We start from the raw sequence: 22,561 nt of genomic DNA on the forward strand, positions 1-22,561 counted from the left end.
ACAGCTCCGGCTTAGATTAACTCAACAATGCTGCAGAAATCATAAATTTAGGCAGAAAATGAGAGAAAACCCATTAAAACTGCAAACAATCCAAATATGTACATCATTTTTCATTGAGCTAAAATATCTGTACAACCTTTTTTTCTGTACAACCTCTGCACATCACACTATACATTATTTGTTTACAGGAGGTAGGATATACAAACCCAACCAGTAGCTTTACAGTATAGAGTATTATATGGCATATAACGTGTAACCCTCGGAGCATTGCCTATTTACAACGTTTTTTTGGTTTCCAGGTGCCTATTTACAACGTTTTTTTAGTTTATGTGTACTTCTGTCTTGAAACATCTGCTACCTCTTTTTACAGATTTTACTTCCAAGAAGATAAAGAGAAACTATGAGTAGGATCTAATCAATTTAAAATTCTGGAAACTTCGAGCTTTAAATAAGTTCCCAAAGAGATATCCCATTGTTGTCCCTTGAGGGGCCTTTGGTGGGGGGCTTGAGTTAAGTTTCACCTGCAGTATGGTCTGCCCAATCTGCCTGCGAACTGAATCAATAATCTTCGGGTCAACTGTGTTTCCTGTCACATCTGTGACATAGAAAGTGTCTATAGCTTTGCCACCTTTAGTTGAAATTTCTGCTCGTTTGACACACAAGCTGTTCTCCCTGAATATCCGGGTGATATCCGAGAGAAGTCCAACCCGGTCGTCTGTGCACAGCTGTAGTTCCAGCCCCTGCATGGCAAAGCAAGATGTATTAGTATCATTATAATTGAATACAAGAGTTCTCATCAGTTAAAAGTTCACTGCACCTCAGATGCCCGCCTTTCAATGGCTGCTTCAAGACACTGTACAACACGTTCTCGCTCAGCTTCTGAGCTTATAGGAAGCCCGTCAACATGTCGAATATAAAATTCCTACAAAAAAGAAATATACGGCTCGTGTTAGATGTAAATGAGAAGATAGTTTTGAACAAACATATCCCCAACCCCAGGTGCAAGAAATTGGAAGAGCATTTCACCCGATAGAGTGAGGTCAGCATAAGGTTTAAAGTGGTCATCAGTTTGTCAAATCCAGCTGCGCAATGCTGGCTTGGCAAACCAGAACCATTTCATTAGGAAATATAAGTACTGACCAATGATTATTCCCTCAAACTCAGAGCAACTTCAGAAAGAATTTATCTTTACCTGATAAGCTTCCATCCTCCCTGTATTGACCATTCCGTGAAAAACCACGTACTGCATGTCCGTTAAAGTGCAGATGATGTCAAATAACAATTTTGGTCGATCTTTTGATCTCATGGTAACGACAGTGTAATCCTTCTGACTGCAATCCAACGCAGTTACATGGGGTCTTGAGCCCTTATCCTCAATTCTCTGTAGTTCTGCTCTTTCAACCTTTTCATAATCCCTGTCGGCAAACATAAGCTGATGCAACCTTCTATCTCTGTTTGTAACTCCAGGGGTTGCAAGTGTCATTTTAGCGGCCTTCAACTCACTGTTTCCTCTGAGAACATTGCAAAGTAACTCCTTAATTGTAGCGAGACGGTTTGGATCTTTAATTGCGCAACCAGTGGAATCATCAGTGACATGAACTACAGCAGCAGCTCTAGCATTGTGTGTCCATATCTCAGCATTTACCACATTACAGTGAAGGTCTGCAAGAACTGCACACACTTCAGACAATAAACCAGGTCTGTCGGTACCACTGAGCTCAATTGAGGTGTGCTCTTCTGAGGGCATCACACCAACAGAATCTCTCATAGAGGGTACAAAGCCGGCATTGCTTTCAAGTCTCTGCAAAATTAAAAAGTCAAATGAAAAATTACAAGCTTTTCCCATAAGTCAATATATTGTGGTCCACGCAAAGACCAAGTTTATAGGTGACACAGAAAGGTGAACATGAGCAAAAATAGGATGCCAAATATGAATGGTGTGACAGGCTATCCGATCTATACCAAACCTAAGGAATTTGGGTGCTGTCAAAGGAAATCCCATTCATCTTACTTCAAATTGTTTAAGAACTAAGAGACAAACAATCCCTAAACTGAGCATAGCATAACTGTTTGGTTAAATTGAATTATGATTTTCATCTTCAGGAAAGAATACAAAAGACAAGATTTCATTTCTGATAATTTCCTCTGACTTCTTAACAGCCAGAGGAAGAGCAAAGGGGTCAAGTACATACCATTTGAATATAATTGATAATGTCCTGGTCTCTGATTTTTTTCCCATTCTGATCAATCACGTTAAACACTGAAAACAGAAAATTTAGAAAAATTCTTAGCAAGGAAGAAGATAAAAGGATAAAAGGGTGGGGACAAAGAGAGAAATAGGGAAGCTCATATTTTTCTTCTTTAACTCCTGACTTGGGAAGTTGAAAAAAAAACCCTTACCATCCATGAACCACACCCCATCAGATGAGATGTAAGCTTTTGTTATTATAAGGTTTACTTCTGCGAGCACTTGGACAACATCTAGGAGGATTCCATGTTTGTTGACACTGTCAACCTAAATAAAACTTGAAAATATTAAACTGACGGCAAAAGAAAAAGATATCCAATGCTTCTTCAACCGAATTTTAAAAATCGAGATATACTCTCGTATTACATAACTGATTTCAACAAATACATATGATAAGTAAACAGAGAAAAAAAAATCAGAAGGTGCAAAGCCTCACCTGGATAACAGTGGCATCCTCGCAAGTATCGTTGTCAATCACAACTCTGCAAGAACAAGAGGCAAATCAGATTAAGCCTCTTGCTTCTCATACACACTTGAAAGAAGAGGACAATCAAATGGCCCAAACCAAGAAGTTTCCTGAAGAGGAGGTTCCAAATAAACTCTTATATGCCATACATAATCCAAAATGGAACCCTTGGCCTGGTTAGCATATTTGGAAAATAAAGAAAAGGGAAAAAGTAAAATAAAACTCAGGAGAGCTCAAGAAGTTTGTGGGTACAACTTATTTACTATAATTATCATGAAAATTTAACCAGATGAAAAGGAAAAGGACATCTAAACGGTGTAAAACTAAAACTTCAGACTCATGTTCCTTTCTTTTCCTCTGCTTTCTCATCAACCAAACGGTGTAAAATTAAACTTCAGAAAACATAACAAGTGTGGAAAACCAGACTCGAGAGGAAACGCTCCCGGTTCAAAATTATAATTCAAGAAGCTTAGAAAATGAAGCCAAAACAGAACAAATCACAGACCACAGTACAATACAATGATACAACGAACTCCCAACCGACATCTCAAAAAATGAAGACAGGAACCCAAAAGCACAAAACTTTACCAGAGAAATAAAAATCCCACAAGGTTGGAAAAATACCTGGGCGGGTTCATCCTCCTGACGAACTTAGAATACTCATCCTCCATTATTTTTGTGTTCCAAATCAATCGGAAATATCCAAGCAACCCAATAACTCAAGACAGAAGGGGTTTTAAGAATAACCGACAATCTTATACTTCACAGTACATAATTTTAAGAAAGATTCTATAAAATGATGCCTCCTCCAACATTCAAGGAAATACCAGAGAGAGAGAGAGAGTGTTTGCGTGTGTCAAAAACTTGAGAAGGAAGAATGAAAGGAACGGTGGCAGTAAGTAAAAGAAATTAAAGGGGCCGCGGGGTCTGAAAAGTCGTTTAACAAGAAAAAAAACCTTCGTAAGCTGTATTTCGTGACGTGTTTTGTTGTGATTGGGTAGGAGGACGGTTATTGCAGCCCGCGGTCAATTGGCTTGTGGGCTCTCAAGGGGCTCGCGAGGTCTGGGCTTTTTGAACTAATGCGATGCGGAGGAGCGTCCGTACGATTAGCGGGGTTTCCAATGCCACGTGACTTTCTGGGGGGGAGTGAGGTGGCTAGGCACGTGTTGACTACATTTTGGTGGCAGATTTGCCGTTATTTGTGGCGGCAATTCCAGCGTGAGCCACTGGTTTTCTGCCCACGAAAATCAGATGCCTAACCTTCTATTTGTTGAACTTGAATTAGAAATAATCTCTACTCCAATTTTCTGTTTTTTGATTAGTGAAAAAAACAAATAATCACAAGCGATGAGCCAAAGCCTGTAATGTAGAGTAAATTTTCTTTAAAAAAATCAGAAATTTATTTCTGTGTTTGCCATGTCGTTACTCGTATGAAAGAGAATAAATGAGAGATTAGTGCAGGATATATAAACCTTTTAAAATATTAGAATAGTTAGCAATTAGGTTAGGATAGGATAGGAGTATATATATTAGGGTTTTGTCATCCTCCTGTCAAAAACCCACCCCACCCCACCCCTTACCCCACCCCAAAGAAAAAGAAAAGTAGTAGTTACTTGAAAAAGGTGTTGTCGTGAAACTTGAAATGTAGCATGCTAATAATTAGGGTGGATGTAGGGTTTGAACCGACAAATAAACTTATAAAGGAAGAAGCTGACTTATTAGGGCCTTAACTAAGGGATAAATTTCGTAATTAATTCATTTTGGTTCTGGTACTACGAACCCGTCCAAATTTGAACAATCGCCTTCGCCACCACCACTGAATATAATACTAATGAACAAGCAAGCACCTTATCTATCTCACTAGTGCTGTCTGCATGGAAGAGAGAGAGAGTGTGTGTGTGTGTGTGTGTGTGATAAAGAAGCCACAGACGTGGAGTATGCCACGCTACAGAGCACGGATACTGTTTTGGACTAAAAAACAAGCATACGTACAGTCTAGCTACAGTCTTGGCTATATAAATATATATACGTACACTCATTTTTCCTCTACATGTATTAAGTATAGTATAGGAAGCTGGTATGTAGCAGATTGCTGCTGCTGCTGCTGAGCTAAGGAAAGAATATAAAGGTCGACAAAGGCATATATACTTACTTTTAATTGATTAAATATATCTCCATGGCAAATTAGAGAGAGCATATGAATTATAGAATCCAGTGGATGCATGAGAATTCCATTTCCAGGTAACCTGGATTCTCTTTCTAACTTTAATAAGAGAATCGATGAGATAAGGATTCAGGAGTTGAAATTCTATTACTTTAGATATTTATGGTATGGTCCTATGGACAATGTACATCATACATCATACATCATACATCATACATGGAGGAAGAATGTGAAACATATGTCACATGTGCATATATATATATCTTTACTTTAACATTATCCACTTCGCATCACAACCTGAATGAACGTTCTCTCTGCCGCATGGCATAATCAACACGGAGGGAGGAGCATCATCATCCTGCCAGCTAGACAGCTGTGAAATATCTGCTAATTAATGCATAAAAAGCCAGATGCGAAGCGAATAAAAGAAGCTAACTTAGCTCGGCTTGGCCCTTGGGGTACTTGAGGAGGAAATGGAATGGGGCCCATGAGGGCATATACATAATTACACACCAAGTCTGGTGCTGGGGTGGGCTCATAAAAACAAGACAAGGGTCCCACAAGGTCTCAATTCTACGTCAATACTCCTGTTCCTATGTATGGAATGGTTCAGAATTCAGATGGTGTGCGTAGACTAGTATAATTTACGGCGTCAGCAGAATGTTGTAAAGGGCGTCAGCACTCTTCGCCTCACGCAATTGGTACACTCATTATAAGAGCCCATCATGCTCATGTAGTGATAGGATTGAAGTTTGAAGTTTTTTCTAAGCCAATTCTTATAAGTTCCACTCATCGTTTGTCGGATTCTTCTTGTACTACTTAATAATTTCAATCTCAGCATATCAAAAAACTTGCTATTTAATAATTTCAATCTCAGCATATCAAACAACGATAAGAACTAATAATCCACTCCAATCCAATTTACCAAATATAATATATATTTATATTTCACGTCAGGATCAATAGTCTGGTAGATTAAGTTATGTCAACCAATGTAAGAAGGGTAGAGTCCATGTGGAGTAGGGAACATTAATTGCAAGCAATCAACCTCCTCCCCTCCCCCTCACTAAAAAACCTTACATGAAACGGAGATAGCACTGTTTTGTTATCCTCAACCAATAACACAATGATATGTGGAAAAGTTGTCTACGTGTTATTACGTTATTGGCCGGAGATAGCAAAAAATATTATCCTCCAAGTCTTTGCTGGTTAGGTTGTTGCTAAATAAGAGTAAAGGAAAATGATTACATATGGGCTCAAACTTCATGTGTTTATGGGCTTGATGTGCAACTTTTTAGGTACATACAGACAGATACATGACTTGGGCTTCCTCCTCCCTAGTGAGTAATAACTTGTGGGTTCTGGTTTATTTGGTCAGCCTTACATGGACCCTTTTATAACACTTTCTAGTCTCATCCAAAACCAAAACCATAAAAATAATCAGAAAGAAGAGAAAATGTTGAGGCCAGGCCAGGCCACCACCACTGCACACCACATATTGTCATCATCATGAGCTTTACTTGACTTTTTTCGCGTGTCTGTAGACTGTATGTCTTTTAAGCTCATGACGTGAGGTGAGGTAACAAGAAAAAGAGCCCGGTTTATGATTTACTTGATCCATCATCCTCAAACCCTCCCCTTCCCAACTACTTGTAATTTATTTATGAATTTATTTACTTATGGATTTATAACCAGGCGTCTTCTGCACAACTAAAACTAAAACATTGTTGTGGCCAGCCAATGTGATCATCAAGGACAACTTTAGAGTTGAGAGTCAACTAATACACGAGACTTCAACTCAACTAGTGCTTGCTTGCCAGCCACATTTACTATTGAGAGACTGGTCCCTCTGACTGTCTGTCTATCATCAATTTTCAAACCGAAAGACAAAAGCTTCCTCGTCCCTTTGTTTAATTAATAATTATGTTCTGCTTTCTCTTTCTAATGTATGGTAATAAATGAAATTGGAGAGAGAGAGCGAGCAAATGTAGCGGTAGTTGAGTTGTAAATTTTAATGTAATGGGCAATAACGTGTTGCATTGCCTCGTCAATGGTGGGTCAAGAAGGACGAATTGCGAAACTTCATGGTAATAGCAAGCAGCTACGAGCTCGCTCACTCTTTAATGGGAGCTTCTACAATGAGGAGTTAAAGTGAGGAGTTAAAGTAAGAAGACCGATCAGACCGTCAAAACATTTAAAATATTTAAGTCTCATGATTTCTTTACATTTGTTGATGGTGAGATTTGACCTCCTCAAATAACCTCCTCACTTTAAGCCCTCATTATAGCCTTTTCGCTCTTTAATAAGATGGCAACCGACAGTTCAGCTAAAACTAAAGCCCATAAAACAGAGCACCATGCCTTGGCTATTTACCTTGTCCTTCACCTTGAGGGACATCTTTATTTTATACGTAAAGATACGATTCGATTCCAATCCAAGGCCCAGAAAAGGCGCAAGTATGATCTGCATAATGCATTTTGTTCATTTCACACCCAGTTAATTTGCTGATGAGAGAGAGAGAGAGACCTGCAGCATGTTTGTAATACAAGAACACATTTTACTCCTCCTAACACCACAAAAATTGTTCGACACTCCATAAACACACAAAAGTTTCTTTTGCACCGACAAAAGTCCTTCACTGTTGTCAAAGTAAGTTTGTGAAAGCTGCTTGAACAAGATCTAATTAACAACAATCAGAAGAGAAGAGGAGGGGGTGAGAGTGAGATATGCAAGTTGCACCATAGTGGCATTTTTCTCAGGGCATATAGAAAAGTGGTTTTCTTGTTCCTGGTGTTTCAATTGGCTAAGCTGAACATGATCAACCATAGGTTTTGACAGGCAAACTAGGTGGTGTCCAATGTGATGATATTGCATTACTGTTGATTCTAGTAGACCCTGGTGTAAACGTCAATTTTATAAAATTTAGACATTTTGACCTTATAGGCTGCCACAATAATAGCAACGAATAACAAATAAAGGAGATAAGGCAGAAGCCGAAAGAGATTCCATAAAAAAGAACAGACCATGACAACCTTAAATGTCAACTACAAGAATGAATGAGAGGGCAATGATGCAAAGCATACTACAGCCTTAAATGTCATTTTCCAAACATAGATAAACCTCTCAACTACTAACATGGAAATTCGCCAACATTCTTTTTGTGACAATTTTGCGGGGTAGTTATCTTGGTTTATATGAAGTACATGATTTACACCTAGAGACTTTCTGAATTTTACATTAAAGTTCTTCGCAACTTCTTAAGTTGGAGGAGGCATCATTAATAACAATTTGTAGCCAAGCAACATCTTTATCATCTGTCCAGAATGATCATATGTGAACCTCACAGAAAAACTATTCAAACTAGAGAAGGGTTGGAATTGATAGATATTTGCATTTATAGACAAAGATCAATCTGATGACTCCACAACAAGGCGAGACAAGTTTGATGAGTCCCTAGTTAAACAGTTCTCCAGATAGTAATGGCAATCAAGATAATTGAACATATTTGACTGACAAGTTTATGTCATCAGGAAAACCGAACGGAGTTCTAACTGTTTCCTTCATAAGTGCTGACACTAAAACAAGAACATTTCCCCTGATACTCCTTATAAAACACCAAAGACAATCCATTCTACTGTGTGACAAGGGCAAAACTTGATCTACCTGATGATTACAAAGTCTCACAAATCAGGCAATGGTATGTGCATTAAGTGCTAATCCTATGACTTCTATTTCTTCATCAATGGCTTATGGCTCTATGTAAACTTCAAGCATGGCTGATGGCTCTTAAGCTATGTACAGATGAAACAACAATTGGGATACAGGACACAGTGGTCAGTATAAAATGACAGATAATGCAACTCAGAAACTCTAAAGAAAGAAAATACGGGAAGTTTTTCGTTATAGTGAGGCTCTTTGGCAGACTCTAGTAATTTCTGGTTATGTAAGTCAATTAGCATATTCTCGATAAGTTTTCTAATTGCACTAGCGATAATGTTAGCCAAAATCAGTGATAGATTTAAGGTGGGTAAACCAGATAGATTGCCACAGCTACATAGTGACTTGAAAAAAGAGGAGTTCCTATTTGAAGTTCTGGCCCAAAATACATTAGGATGTAATATTCATCTCCAGGGATTGCAATGCACTTGGACACTCAAGTTGGCAACGGTGCAGGACACAAGGCTATCAGCCCTTAAAGGACACTACTGCTTTGAGACCAAGGAAGGTCCTTGAATGAGAATTAAAGGTTCTTTTAGAAAAAGTAGCAAAGAAGATAAAGTCAGTTCAATGAAGGAGATATTCACAATTTGCTGTTCTAAGACTGCCATTCTTAAAGGAATACTCATTCACCTGCCTACAAGAAACACTTATTTTTAAACATAGCTCACATGAATTGTGTTGTAGAAAATATCATGTGTACAAAGGATGTAAAACATACAAAATTCATTCCTAATGACCTGAACATACCGGAGTTTGTGGATGGAGATTGTTAGTCAGAGAAAAGAGTCCCTGTTGTCATAACAAAGAATTCATGGAGAAAAAAAAATCAAATTACTTATAAAAGACAAAATGAGATTGGTCTAGAGAGGTGTTCTTTGGAAGTGATATGAGAGAGCAATTAATTTGCATGTAGTAGTAGTAGTAAGATAGATAATTGGATAGGTAATTGCCCCAGAACATAATGAAGATCTCAGATAACTAAGAATCCTTTAGTAGATCTATGAAGAAATTGGATAAGTATGACTATAGAACTCTACGTTTAAATTTTCACAAACAAACCGAGCACCACTTCATCCACACCCAGTGAAGAACAAAATAATTAAAGATGCCTTACACTATAATCAACACACCTCTGAATTAAAGCAGCAGCTAAGTCCAAACCCAAACAATTTGACCGTGCAAAATCCCACCTGCACGAGCAACACTCTTAACAATCAATTCCCCTTTGGCTAACAGAAAGAGCAGTGAAAAATTAAGCAGAAGCAGAAGCACCTGTATATGGAGACTTGAGTCATGCAGTGGAGAAAAAGAAGGGGCAAAACAAATCCAGTCCCTATTGAACTCTCTCAAGTATCTCTTTCCTCACTTTTTTTTTCTTTTCCAATTATACAATACAAATACCATTACCAAAAACAAACTCAGTCTCCCAACAAAATGCTACTGCTTGCATGTCCCTCCCAAATTTCACAGAATCTAATGTGACCAAATGTTCTACTGTCCTGAGCCTTGAGAGTCATCCTTAGCAGGAGGCTGGTGCTGGTGCTGGTGCTGGTGCTGGTGCTGGTGCTGGTGTACTCTAGCATGCCCCATCTGCTGGTAAATCTGGCTCAAGGCTTGTGAGTTCAAAACCCCAATATGACCATCCTGAGACAACCCAAGCTCCAAGCCAGGAAGCTGTTGGTTACTCCCACCACCCAAAATTGAGGTGAAACTCATAGGACCCATGTTGGAGACAGGCAAGTCAAAGCCAGGAAAGCCAATCTTTTGCATGTAATTTGAACTCTCACTGCCCAGATTTGTTGTTGATGGACCAGATGATGACTGGAAACCAAAGCTACTGACAGGGGGCCATAGCCCAGTGGCCACATGGGGTCTCCCCAAATTCCCACCTACCATTGCCCAACTGGTCCTACTCCCTGACCCAATACTGGACCCCCCCAATTCATCAATCTTTTGGTGCAATCCAGCTGATAGAGAAGTCCCCTGCTGTGAAACAGAGCCTCCTGCCGCTGTTAAAGCCGATGCTGGTATCGTACCGGTCCCGGTGGCTGCAATTATCGACGGTTCGGCCTGCTGCAAAAGCCACTGTATGGTTTCCCCATCAGATTTGTGGCCCAATTCTCTGGTCAATTGAAAAATTCTTGCTGCACACAGAGCAGGCATCCGTATCCTCCTTCCCCTGCCTTCAACCTTCGTGTGTCTGTCTTTGTTTGAGCTTCTCTTGGGCGCCAACTGCTTCTTCCCCTCTTCTTTGTCTGCAATCACAATCTGGAAATCTTTGATTTCAGCAGGTTTGTTCTCACTCATGTTGGGCTGCTGCTGCTGCTGCTGCTGCTGTTGTTGCTGCTGTTGCTGAGGCTGTGGGAGGCTCAAGAAGCTGGGTATCTCTTGTGTCTGCTTTGAGCCCTTGGGATCCATGAACAGGGAAAAAAAAATAAGGCAAAAAGAAAAAGGGGTCCTCTTTGATTGAAGAAGGTGACCTGAAAAGTCCTAGACTTTCATGAGTTTTCACTGTTTTTGGCAAAGAATGAGAAGACAAAACCATAAAAATATTAAAATCCAAATGTACCCCATCGTCAAAATTTAACTCTAGGTAGACTGGGTTTGGTTTTTTTTTACTCCCTCCTCCTGTGAGTCATTGTTTGAGTCTCCTCTCTCTCTCTCTCTCTCTCTCTCTCCAAACTGTCCTTTCTTTCCTACTTTTTCTCTTACTCCTTTTGACACTGTAGCTAGTTTTGACTACGCAGATATGAAAGCAACTTTAACTGCCAATTTCATATTTTCACCACCTCATCTCATCTCATCTGCCCATCAGTCAGATCAGATCATCATCAGACACATCAAAAGCCCATTTCCCACATTCCATGGAGTCATAGCATATGGACCACGCCATGGTCCATCCATCCATCCATCCATCCATGGATTCCCCTCTCCCTTCCTTTCCTCTCCCTTCATTATTATAATTTCTCCTCCTGCACTGCACTGCATTGCATTCCTATAATAATTGCAGCAGCAACCAATATATGATGCCATCTCTTCTCTTGTAAGGGACTCAACTGCCAAGCTGGATGCTTGAGATTCCGACACCTGGCATCTCATGAATGGCTTTGCTTCTAACCCACTCTTGTAGGCTCTCTAGGCCCATCCTTGAGATATGTTTTTAAAATGATACAAATTTTTAAAAGCCACTGGAAAACAAAGTTATAAAATTTATAATGGGATCATGTATTACAGGCAGCAGCAGCTAAAGATATGGGGTTTTCACAGACACAGACCACAAAGGATGTTGTTGCATTGCATTGCAGCAGTAAGCAGTTACATTACATTACATATATAAAGGGGGTGAGGTTTTGTTTTTGTTTTTGTTTGCTCTAGTCTACTACTTGTTCGGAGATATTAGATTAAGGGGAATCATACTATCTTAGTGGGACCCTGGGGCCTCATACTCCAGTTTCCGACAGTTCATGGACCATTTACAAAATCTTACTTCGCATGGGAGTGTGCTACATTGGATTTTTACAATTAGATTAGACATTGCTTTCTGGACCCAGATGATATATAATTTTAAAAAACAGATTACTTTTTTTTTTTCTTTCCTTTTTGGTTGATCAAAATGTTCAGAATTAAGAAGATGAAGATGCAAATGATCTGCTAGTATAGTGTATGTGAATTTAGTATGTTATCGGTTTCTTTAAAGGTAAAAGATAAATTTTCATTTCAATTCAGTTAAAAAAAAGAGAGGCACGAATGCATTGCATTTGTGATGAAAAAAAAAAAGTTATTTGCAAAAGAGGCCCCGACGGCCGAAGGATTTAATCTTTAACTCCTAAGGGCTCATACAATAATAACATCATACAACTTAAACTAAAGTTCATTCCTGGTTTAAAAAAAATAAGCATATTGTCTGGAGTCGTCATTAACCCCCAAAAAAAAACACATGAGCTTTCTATATGAAAAATATTACATGGTTTAGTATACATAACCACAAAACAACAATATTTTCCCCAATTTAATCGTGATTGTGTATTTCCCTTTCAATTTGATATGGTCTGAATGAGAATGATTATACAAATTGAAGAGAAAAGTAAGTCTGTGTGCAAGAGAGATGTACTGTCTGTGTAGTGTACACACTTGTCAATGATAAATGGTTTGAGTACTGGATGCCAATAACACCTCAGCAAAATGACAAGGAGTCCCTTAAATTTCTCGCACGACAAAGATGCTTTTTTTTTTTTTTTTTGGAGAATAAAGATGCCCAGTTTCTCAAAGAGGATAGATAACCCATTTTCAATTATGCCTGGAAAACGATTTTCTATGTCTTAGTGTCCACCATATCATGTATGTCATATTACTAGCTACAAAAAAATAAAATAAAATATGGGTAAACCCAACAAGGGAATTATTATTTTTGATAAGGTAGGTGCATGTGTGATGTGTGTGTGTTCTCTACCGTTCATAATTGAAGGGATTATATTAATAGACATCGCCCATCAAAATACCCAAAGTCACAAGAAACACACACGTATATTTTCTTGCATTACTTAAAAGTAAAACAGAGAAGAAGAAGATGTGCCAAGTCCAATTTTTATTACACAACCCATATCTCAACTATCGTTGTACAATTTGGATTGTAGATTGAAGCATCAAAGATGATGCAGTCAAGCCAGCAGATATAGTCTAGTGAAAAAAACCTTGATTTGCAGATTAAAAGTCTTAGATTCGAACTTTAATGACATCTTAGTTGTGTACATGTGTGTGAAAAATTGTCATTCCGTTAAACTATCGCTTGCACTTAAAAGATGATGCAGTCAATGCACATTAGCTCACTTCTTTAATTCATTTTTTGTTTATAATCTTTTTTTAATACAAACGATAGTTGAAACTAGACGGAAGAGAGGACTTTTACACACACACACACTACCAAGATGTTATAAAGATTCGAACTTGAAACCGATAATCCATAAGTCAATGCCATTTTCCATTATGCTAGACCCCATTGCAACTTATAATCTAAATTTCAAACCTCACAATCACATATACATATTCTCCTTCTACATCAGAATTTTATTTGTGACACACATCAGCATGTGTGTGTGTGCAACAGGGCAAATCCTTGTAATTAAAATTCTGATTAGCTGCTATAGACAACATTCGATGAAGGAGGAGAGACTTGAACCAAATTTGAGACTTTTTCTTTGGGAGAGAGATTATTTGACAACTGACTTATGAAGACTTGCCACTATATTACTAGAAGATTTTTGTTTTCTTCTTTTTCATGGTAGTTGTTATAAACAATCATTAAATGCAATGACATGTGCCATGCACGAATTTGATGAAAATGAATATCAATTGACAAACGGGGAGAAAAGGCATTGAATGCGCAAATTCAGGTCTATCGATCGACCCTTTCTATATTGCTATTGTCGATGCCGTACGTTGTCAGTTGTTTAACGATCTGCACAGTTTCTACATACAGCAGTTAAAGATTTGTAGCAAACTAGCGTGTGGGATTAATCTACTAGGTCATCTTTTCAAGCTAGCTAGCTAGCTAGTAAGCCTGGAAAAAGAAGGAAAAGCTCAAAATAAATATATAATTCAAGGAACGTCGCGATATTTCATATTTTCTTTTCCTTTTCTTTTTTTTTAAACAAACTTTTGTATCGCTTTCGTGATGTATAAACCAGTCCACAAGAATGGGTTTAATTAGTTGGTCCAAAGTTGCTTTAATTCTTCAAAATTCAAAAGTTTGCAAGTTGGTATGATTGTTTCCCCTTTTTACTATTTAATCAGGAACTCAATCAAGTTAAATCTAGAGAGAGAGAGAGAGAGAGAGAGAGAGAGAGATTCATAACTTATATATATTACTCATCATCTTAGTCGTATATTGGGGAAAACCACTCTCACGGATGGTCATGGGCTCGTGGGCCATACATATACATATACAAAGACAAGTCATGGAACCCTAATGAATTGCAGCACTTACTAGAACTAGAAATGTAGCTAGCTAACGCATTGACTTGTACTGCATGATGAATATGAATGCACAGAGCTCATGCTTGCTCTTGCATGCAGTCTTTGGTCACCGTAGTGGGGATCAATTTTTTCTTTTCTTTTCTTTTAAAGTTTTTAGTTTGTTTAGGGCAGCTTCATCATGCATACTGGCATACTGTACAGTCATATATATATATATATATTGAATACTGATAAACTTGATTAATTACTAATTAAGCAACTTTAATTAAGGCCCGTTGGAGAGCAGTATGACTTTTTCTCTTTCCTTTTTTTCTGTGTGTGTGAAATGTGTAGCTTTGGGCTTTGGTGTGGAGAAGACCTGTTGATTTATGTGTGATGATAATAATGGTGTGAATGGGTATGTGTGTGGTGGTGATTGAATGGATGGTGACTTGTGCTTCCCATCATGGAGACAAGGAAGGCCCCTCCTCAAAAGTTAGCTGTTGAAATATCATACCCAATATCTTATGAATTCAAAGCTTTCAATGGGAAAACAACTTTGCTTTCATTTTCATATAGGTTTTTTCTAAGACTAATTTCCATAAAGAGATAAGCTTAATTGGCTCTGTGTTTGTCTTAATCATTATTCAAGCCTCCAACTCCCATCTATCTTTTCTTTTTTTCTTTTTTTCTTTCTGAAAAGAGATTAACTTGTAATGTTCTCTTTTTTTTCCCATCTCTGGAATATCCAATAATAAAAAATTAAAGGAAATCAGGCAGTTACTCAGTCAGCTCAGCGTTAAAATTTCACACACAAAAACTTAGGAGGATGCTTCGCAACATCAGTACATAACATATTAAGCCTAAAATTTATAGAATGAAATGAGGGGAGGAAAGATCCTGGAAATTCCCTGTGTATCAATCAAGGTATTATAAGAAAACAAATTAATGTAGGTCAGGTATATGCATATATGTTTTTTGGGGGTTTCTTCTTGAATTCGTATGTAAAAAATTTCAAAATAATAAAAGCTGTCTAGCTGTCAGAGAGTTATAGGTTTCCATTCCATGCATGATGCATATATATAATAATATCTCTAATCCTATATATAGATATAGGGTTGCTGGACTCATTGCTCATCGATATATAGATTTATAAAGCTAGGAAGGAAGAATAATGAGAAATGGGAAAAGCGCAAGTTCCACTTCCACCACCACATTAAGATATAAGCAGCTCTCCAAATTCCAATTGCTTGCTGAGCCTGAGCTAAGCAGCTCTCCAATAAATAAATCAATAAAGGCAGGCAGGCAGCCCAGAATCTCTAACTGAAAGTGAATGGCTATTGATAAGATGTCTAGACCTCACCTCATCATGATCACTCACCATTATCCTTATGTCCCTCTCTCTTGTTTGTGTGGTGTGTGGTGTGTGTGTGTGTGTGTGCCATCCCTTTCTTTTGCTTTTTCCCTTCTTATTTTCTTCTTAAGGTTTGTCATTTTCTTTATGAATATTCAGGCTTTCATAATTTTTTTTTTTTTGGTAACATGTCAAAGTCCACAAAGTTAGTTAGAGAAAAGCTGTAGAGAAATAAGTATAGATAAGGTTTTCTTTTTTTATTCACCTCTGAAGAATAAAATAAAAACATATGATTAATTTGTTGGAAAAGTAAAAGCACGAAAGTTCACAATATTCCAAGGAAATATATTTATTTTTTTCTATTTTTTTCACAGATGATGTTACTTGACGAATTGATGGCAATAGTTTTAGATATCCCATTACCCAATAAATGGAGAATGGGTGGTTGAGAATCATACATCTATGTCTCTCTATCAAAATTGGGATGGAAAAGAATCCAATCCAGTGCAAGTGTGGAACTAGCTAAGTGTTAAGTGGATGTGGACTTAATAAATACAACCAATCTTTGCCATGTGATGCGCCTCGTTTGCTAAATTCAGAATTTTGAATAGCTTCCCTCCCTCTTTAGATAGAATATACTTATTACTCTTCCTTAATGTAAATCGTAGTTTAACACATATGTAAAAATAATTAATCAAAAACACAAAAAGAAAAATGTATGCACGCATCGCACTGAAGTGAAGTATTTTCGTTACTTATTGGCTTTAGCTGTGGAGAGAACTAGATTTCCCTTTCACACAGAGAATACCTAAATATGTAGTGCACCAGTCTATCCAAAACACTGACTGATATACCAAAATTACTTGAAATAACAACACTGCCATATTTTCCAGTTTTCCTCTGGTTTGTCAACCAAATGCAACGTCCGAACTGACCTAATAATGGCTAGCTACAATTGTCTTTAATCTAATTTGCTGGATACCGCAACATACATACATGGAAACGAAAATAATTTCTTTCCCATTTGGTTTTGCGTTTTTATAAGGGTTAGCCCCTCTATCCCAAAAATAGGAAAAAGATCGGAAAACCTCAAGTACGAGGCATTCTAATTTCTAATTTATACGTGCATATTTCCTAAAAGAACCCAAACAAAAAAAAAAAAAAAAAATTGAAAGGCGAGACACGAGCCATACAAGTTCCAAGTATTCAACCGTTTGATTTAATGTACATGGAGGGCAAGGGAACCCCAATAAGTTTACGGTCAATTAAATCATACATAAGTTAAGTAGTTATTTACAAAGTCCAAGCAACTAAACTCAGCTGCTCAAAGAAGGGCCAAAGTACATGCAGATGGGTGGATTGACCTTGAAAATAGAGAGGATCGCTGATGGAATTGTCCAAATCCCATCACCACATATTAGACCCGAAGCAACTGCCGCTGCATAATCCTCTGCGTCCTTCCTATTCAATCGCTCCCATATGAACAATATCACTGTCCCAACAAACATGTCGATGGCAAAGTATGCTCCGATATAGAACGGGACTGCCATCGCCATTGGAATAGGAATAAATTGTGATATTTTCTTAGGGGTCACATCCCTCAGGAGGTTTATGACCAGAGCTGCCACAAAAAAACCACAGCACATAGCCATGCAATGCTTGGGCAGCTCTGAGAAGCCCTCGATGCCTAGTATTGCCATCTCCCTGAATATTACAGCATACGGTGCTTTGTACGGACCATCAGGTGACCCAATGTCAAAAGCAGTCCAAAACAACCAGAATGTTAATGGAGCAATCACACAGCCCATGGCCGTTCCCACTAGCTGGCTAATAAACATAGACTTGGCCGAGGACATAGTGAGGTAGCCCGTCTTGAAGTCTTGCATGAGATCAGCTGCGGTAGAGACAATGGACATCATCACCCCACAAGCTGCTAACCCAGCTATAACCCCACCATCACGTCCAACTAGCGAAGCAATGATGAAGAGACCAATTTTCCCATAAGTTGTAGTTAAATTCCAGTCTGTGAGGCCAGTGCCATAGGAGTTGCAGAAGGCAAGGGCTGGAGCAAGGACATATGAGCCTAGAACCAAATACCATTTGAGAGGTGGAAAGATGATTGGCATTGTTGCTGTAGATATTGCAACTAGGCCCACATATCCTGTACCCGCAACCCACGTTGGTATTCTGTCCTTTAGAAATACCTCTTCCCTCTTTTTCTGCTCCAGTGTAACTTCAGAACTGTCACCATCTGCTTAACACATATCAACAACTATTAGTCTTCAGGTGAAAACAGGTTTCCTCATAATTAAGATACATGCAAACTTTAATCAACTCATACTATGCCAAGTGTGAGATGCTATCCCCTCTTTCTTTCTATTTTCTTTTGGACAGGTTATCCACCAATATCTTCTCACAAAGCAATACTAGGATAATACATGTAGTCGTACAGAAAATACTAACAATATGTCGCAATATTATATTGATCAGAAATTTACCAATAAAGGCTGCCTTGACAACTAAAATTAAAATTTATTTTGACTCTGTACTGAAAATGCCCAAAGCATCTGAATACAATAGAGAACCATAATTTTAGTTTCTATATCTAGCAGAATAAACTGCCTGTGTAGCAAATACATAGATTTGCTACTCTAAGCCAAAGAATATACCTCTAAATTCCTAATGACAATGGATTTCTTCAGCTAGTTATATTCTTATGCCAGAACTAGAATAGAATAGATTACTCATATACAAACACTACTACAGGAAGAAAAACATACAGTTCAAACATCAGTGGAGTGAATACACGCCTTCCATATACGGAGTGTGAAGAGTGACAAAATGAAATTGTAGAGACCATACAAAGACTCACCTAAAACCTCATTAACAACAGGAAGGTTGCTCTGTTTGCTACTCTTATTGCGTATTTCCTTGAAAGTAACAGTTATAATCTTCACCAAATTGTAGACACCATCCCCTAGTATGAGGGCAATAGCAATAAAGACCTGCAAACAACACAATGGGTCAGAACATCACCTTTGGAGCAAATTCACATATATGAGAGAGGATGACCAAAAAATACCAATATGAGAGAGAGAGAGAGAGAGAGAGAGAGAATGTGTGTGTGTGTACCATGCTTCCTTACTCTACCTTTAGATGTTTTTCATAAGAAATGCAACAAGATCCAGGCTACAAAAAGTTACACTAAACTCATGTAATTAGCCTGAGAAATCAAAGGTAGTGTGCCCCAAATGAAAATAATCCATAATACCTTATATCCATAAAGACCTTTGAAATCATTACTACCAAGATCTGCTGGATACCAGTCCCCAGCATATTGTGATATTAATGGCCAAAGAAAACCCCATGATAAGATAGCCCCAAAAAGAACTGAGCAGTTGACTATGTGAGAGCATATGAGACCGCATCCAACATAAGTTGGGCTGAAGTCAAAATAAAACCTGCATGAAGCGAGTCATGTAAAACATCAACAACTTCACTTTCATTAAATATTGTGGATCTTACTTATGCCACTTCCAAAGAACTTAACAAATGAAATCCAGGTCAAAGCCCAAAAGAACAAGGGGTGAATGCATGTGGAAAGAGAGGGAGGGAAAGGGAGGGATTGGGGAGGGGAGTGAGAATGAAGAGAAGATTCATGAAGAAAACCAAAAATATAATTGTATTACGTGTTCTTAAACAGTGTCAACCCAAAGCTAGGAAAGTTGTCAAATCCGCATGAATCTCCAACACCACTAAAGAACCACTTAAAGCAGCTCCAAATTAAACTTATACTTAAATACTTTCCTAGAGCACGAACTTGCTTCCTGCAAAAACAAAACTATGAAGATCATTAGTTGGAAATGATGCATCCATTTTAGTAAAAATGGCTACAAAGGGCTTAAGTAATTATTAAATATACTTTTTTAAGGGGAAAATTAAGGCCAATTCCAGTGGTGGCAAAGTGGACTACTGTTGAACATATCATAAAGTTGAGACAAAGACTTTACCCAGCAAGCTCTACACCAGTGTTAGTATGAAAACTATTTATCAACATTGCTGTGGCTGTCCCACTGGGATACGTGAGTTCGTAGTCCAAGACCATAACCTGATATCACATGAATAAAGATGTGATAGGATACATACGAACACTAATATGCAACAAAAAAGAAACATGGTTGCCAACAGGCATATTAAACATGTATCATTAAAAAGGCCTAGCCAACGAATACGCATTAAGAGACAAATGTTTCTGTCAAAGGGTCTAAAAATTACAACATTATATACATTGAATCAGGCATGCCAATAGCAAATTAAAAAGACAATTCCATAGATGTAAGGGCAAAACACCCGGAGCCAACTTAAGTCACAAGCAACACAGTCACCATTAGCTCAAAACCAAACCCATATGTATGTAGCACCGAAAAATTATCCATATCCATGAAGTAAGTAGTTACCTTGCGAAGGGGAACAAGACTAAAAAGGCCAAGGAAGCTGACAACAAATATGAAACCAGTCATCCACCACAAGCTTGGATTTTTAACATCTTCTGCCCGATTACCAGGGTAATCAGCACCAATAAGATTATATGTTCGCTCATCCATTGCAATCAGATAGGAACCGAATCCCCCTGCCAATTCATTTCACATTTATATGATTACACACCAGAAAGAAGAAAAACATTTTCATCATAATGCCCATATTAACTATTAACAAACAGGAAATGGAGAGTAAGAGCTATATATAATAGGAAAAAAAAGCCATTCACACTGATTAATGGCTATTTAGTGACAAACAGAACACAAAGCAATTATCCAAACAAGAGAAAGAGAGTTACCGCTAAAAGCGAGGCCGTAACAAGCAACAACGCAGGTCTGGATGACGGTGTTTTCTTGCCTGGTAAAGGGAGCAACAGAAAACCCTAATTTGGACAAGAGGCCAGTCCAGGACTTGACGAAGAAGAAGCCTAGAAGCCCAGCGCCGACATTCATGGACGGAATAATCCCGACCGTAAGATTGAGCTTGTGGGTGATGATGCAGAAGAGGGTCCCCAACAGCGCGCTCACCACCAGCCCTCTGAGCGTGATCTGGTCCTTCCATTCGGGGACTTGGTCATCATCATCGACGGACTGAAGGGGGCTGATCTTGTCCGAATCGTGAAGCAACGGCTCTGATATCCCCACGGACGCTGTCTCGGTCCCCATGACTGTGATGAGCTTTTGGATATTCTGGTGTATATTGTTGGAAAATGAATAGGGATTTCAATTTCAATTTCAATGAAGGTCAAGATTTAAATTGTTGACATTTTTGGGATTGTGTTATGTTTTCGGCAGAGCAGAAGGATGGGCCGGCGTGGAGCAGACGTGCAGACAGGTAGTTGGAGTCTTCCGGAGAAGGAAAGGTTGCGTAGCCTTTTGAAAGTTTGTTCAAGTCAATTTATGCCACGTGTCTCGGCGTTTTATTCACTGTATTTTGTTATAAATTCTGAGTAGGTTCACGTATAGAGACTAAAGAAATGGGGAAAAAGGAAAGAGTTATTTACACTAAATATCCTTGAGGTTTTTAGTATTTTCACAACACCCCTCAAGGTTTAGAAAATTATAAAAAACGCCTTTGAGATTTCAAATTGTTTTTATAAAACCCATTTTTGTTGATTGTTCATCCAGAAAATTTCATTATAAAAAAACGCTTATGCAAATGAAAAAAATTAATATCAATAAATGTATATGCATTCTAATCTCAAAAGCTAACTTTGTCATTTGGTGAAGTTTTATATATAAAATCATCAATCTTTGAACAAAAAATCAACATAAATGAATTTTGAGAAAATAATTTTAAAACCTTAAAGAGTGTTTATGTAATTTCTAAAACCTCAGAGATTCTAGTAATTTTGTGAAAAACTCAAAAACCTCAAGGAATGATAGTGTAAATAACTCAAAAAGAAAATTAAAGAAACTGTATTTTTAATTTTTAATTTTAAAACGGCACAGTACGTAAGGTAACTGTAAATTGACTAGACTGACTGTCAAGGAAAAGATTAGTATTATTTTGGTCAGAACTGTCAAGTAAAGATGGGATCATGGGATGTAGCTTTGGCCCATTGCAATGCTCCATAACAACAAAAATGTCACCCTCTTCACCTTGGAGATCCAAATGTAAGCTTCGTCAATCCCCTTATCTCTTAACTAGTCCAGAAGATGAGTCAATCCAATACACCCTCATTTTAAAAAACAAAACCACACACAATAAAACATTTGTTATTAGCACTTTTTTGTTGTTGGAAGAGATGCTTTATTAAAAGATAATAAGGACTATAAGAGCGTACAAATATAGCATTGAAATAGCCAATACCATCCAAAACCCAAACATGAGAGACAAGAACAAACGCGTGATCTTAAAAAAGACACGTGCATGAACAACTTAAGGAAAAACAAATGTGTCATCTCTTTTTTTTTTTTCTTTTTTTTCTTTTTCATTAGAGAGTAGTGTTTGATGATTATTTTACATTGCCAATAACAGAAAAAAAATACCCCAACTTATCTAAGAGATATATTGCCAAGCATTTAAGAAATGCAACAACCATGAACTATTTATCCATAATGATAATGCATCTATAAACCAAATTGGTTATCTACTAATAAAGTATGTATGATGGAT

The 22,561-nt window shown here is 37.9% G+C and overlaps 3 protein-coding genes across 4 annotated transcripts; all 3 read right to left on the minus strand.

The window, feature by feature from the left end:
* Positions 1 to 80: 80 nt before the first annotated feature.
* ACR6 (ACT domain repeat 6) lies at positions 81 to 3,586 on the minus strand. Its single transcript, XM_008232868.2, has 7 exons — positions 3,339 to 3,586; positions 2,685 to 2,730; positions 2,401 to 2,515; positions 2,193 to 2,260; positions 1,193 to 1,801; positions 818 to 922; positions 81 to 740 (listed from the first exon to the last, which is right to left on the minus strand). The coding sequence occupies exons 1-7, from the start codon at positions 3,383 to 3,385 to the stop codon at positions 399 to 401; spliced, it is 1,332 nt and encodes a 443-aa protein (XP_008231090.1). The 5' UTR covers positions 3,386 to 3,586; the 3' UTR covers positions 81 to 398.
* A 5,987-nt stretch (positions 3,587 to 9,573) lies between these two features.
* TCP20 (TEOSINTE BRANCHED 1, cycloidea, PCF (TCP)-domain family protein 20) lies at positions 9,574 to 11,135 on the minus strand. The gene is made up of 2 exons (XM_008232869.3): positions 9,871 to 11,135; positions 9,574 to 9,788 (listed from the first exon to the last, which is right to left on the minus strand). The coding sequence occupies exon 1, from the start codon at positions 11,014 to 11,016 to the stop codon at positions 10,090 to 10,092; it is 927 nt and encodes a 308-aa protein (XP_008231091.2). The 5' UTR covers positions 11,017 to 11,135; the 3' UTR covers positions 9,574 to 9,788; positions 9,871 to 10,089.
* Positions 11,136 to 17,094: 5,959 nt separating this feature from the next.
* YSL6 (YELLOW STRIPE like 6) lies at positions 17,095 to 22,460 on the minus strand. Of its 2 annotated transcripts, XM_089051407.1 has the most exons (8): positions 22,045 to 22,460; positions 20,742 to 21,369; positions 20,362 to 20,534; positions 19,915 to 20,012; positions 19,594 to 19,731; positions 19,176 to 19,365; positions 18,777 to 18,909; positions 17,095 to 18,158 (listed from the first exon to the last, which is right to left on the minus strand). In XM_089051407.1, the coding sequence occupies exons 2-8, from the start codon at positions 21,106 to 21,108 to the stop codon at positions 17,221 to 17,223; spliced, it is 2,037 nt and encodes a 678-aa protein (XP_088907533.1). In that variant the 5' UTR covers positions 21,109 to 21,369; positions 22,045 to 22,460; the 3' UTR covers positions 17,095 to 17,220. The 2 variants fall into 2 exon arrangements, with proteins under 2 accessions (XP_088907533.1, XP_008231092.2); XM_008232870.3 differs by lacking the exon at positions 22,045 to 22,460 and having other exon boundaries at positions 17,095 to 18,155; positions 20,742 to 21,596.
* Positions 22,461 to 22,561: the final 101 nt, after the last annotated feature.

Source organism: Prunus mume, linkage group LG4 (genome assembly GCF_029339155.1).
Source record: "Prunus mume cultivar Tortuosa linkage group LG4, ASM2933915v1, whole genome shotgun sequence".
Classification (NCBI taxonomy): domain Eukaryota; kingdom Viridiplantae; phylum Streptophyta; class Magnoliopsida; order Rosales; family Rosaceae; genus Prunus; species Prunus mume.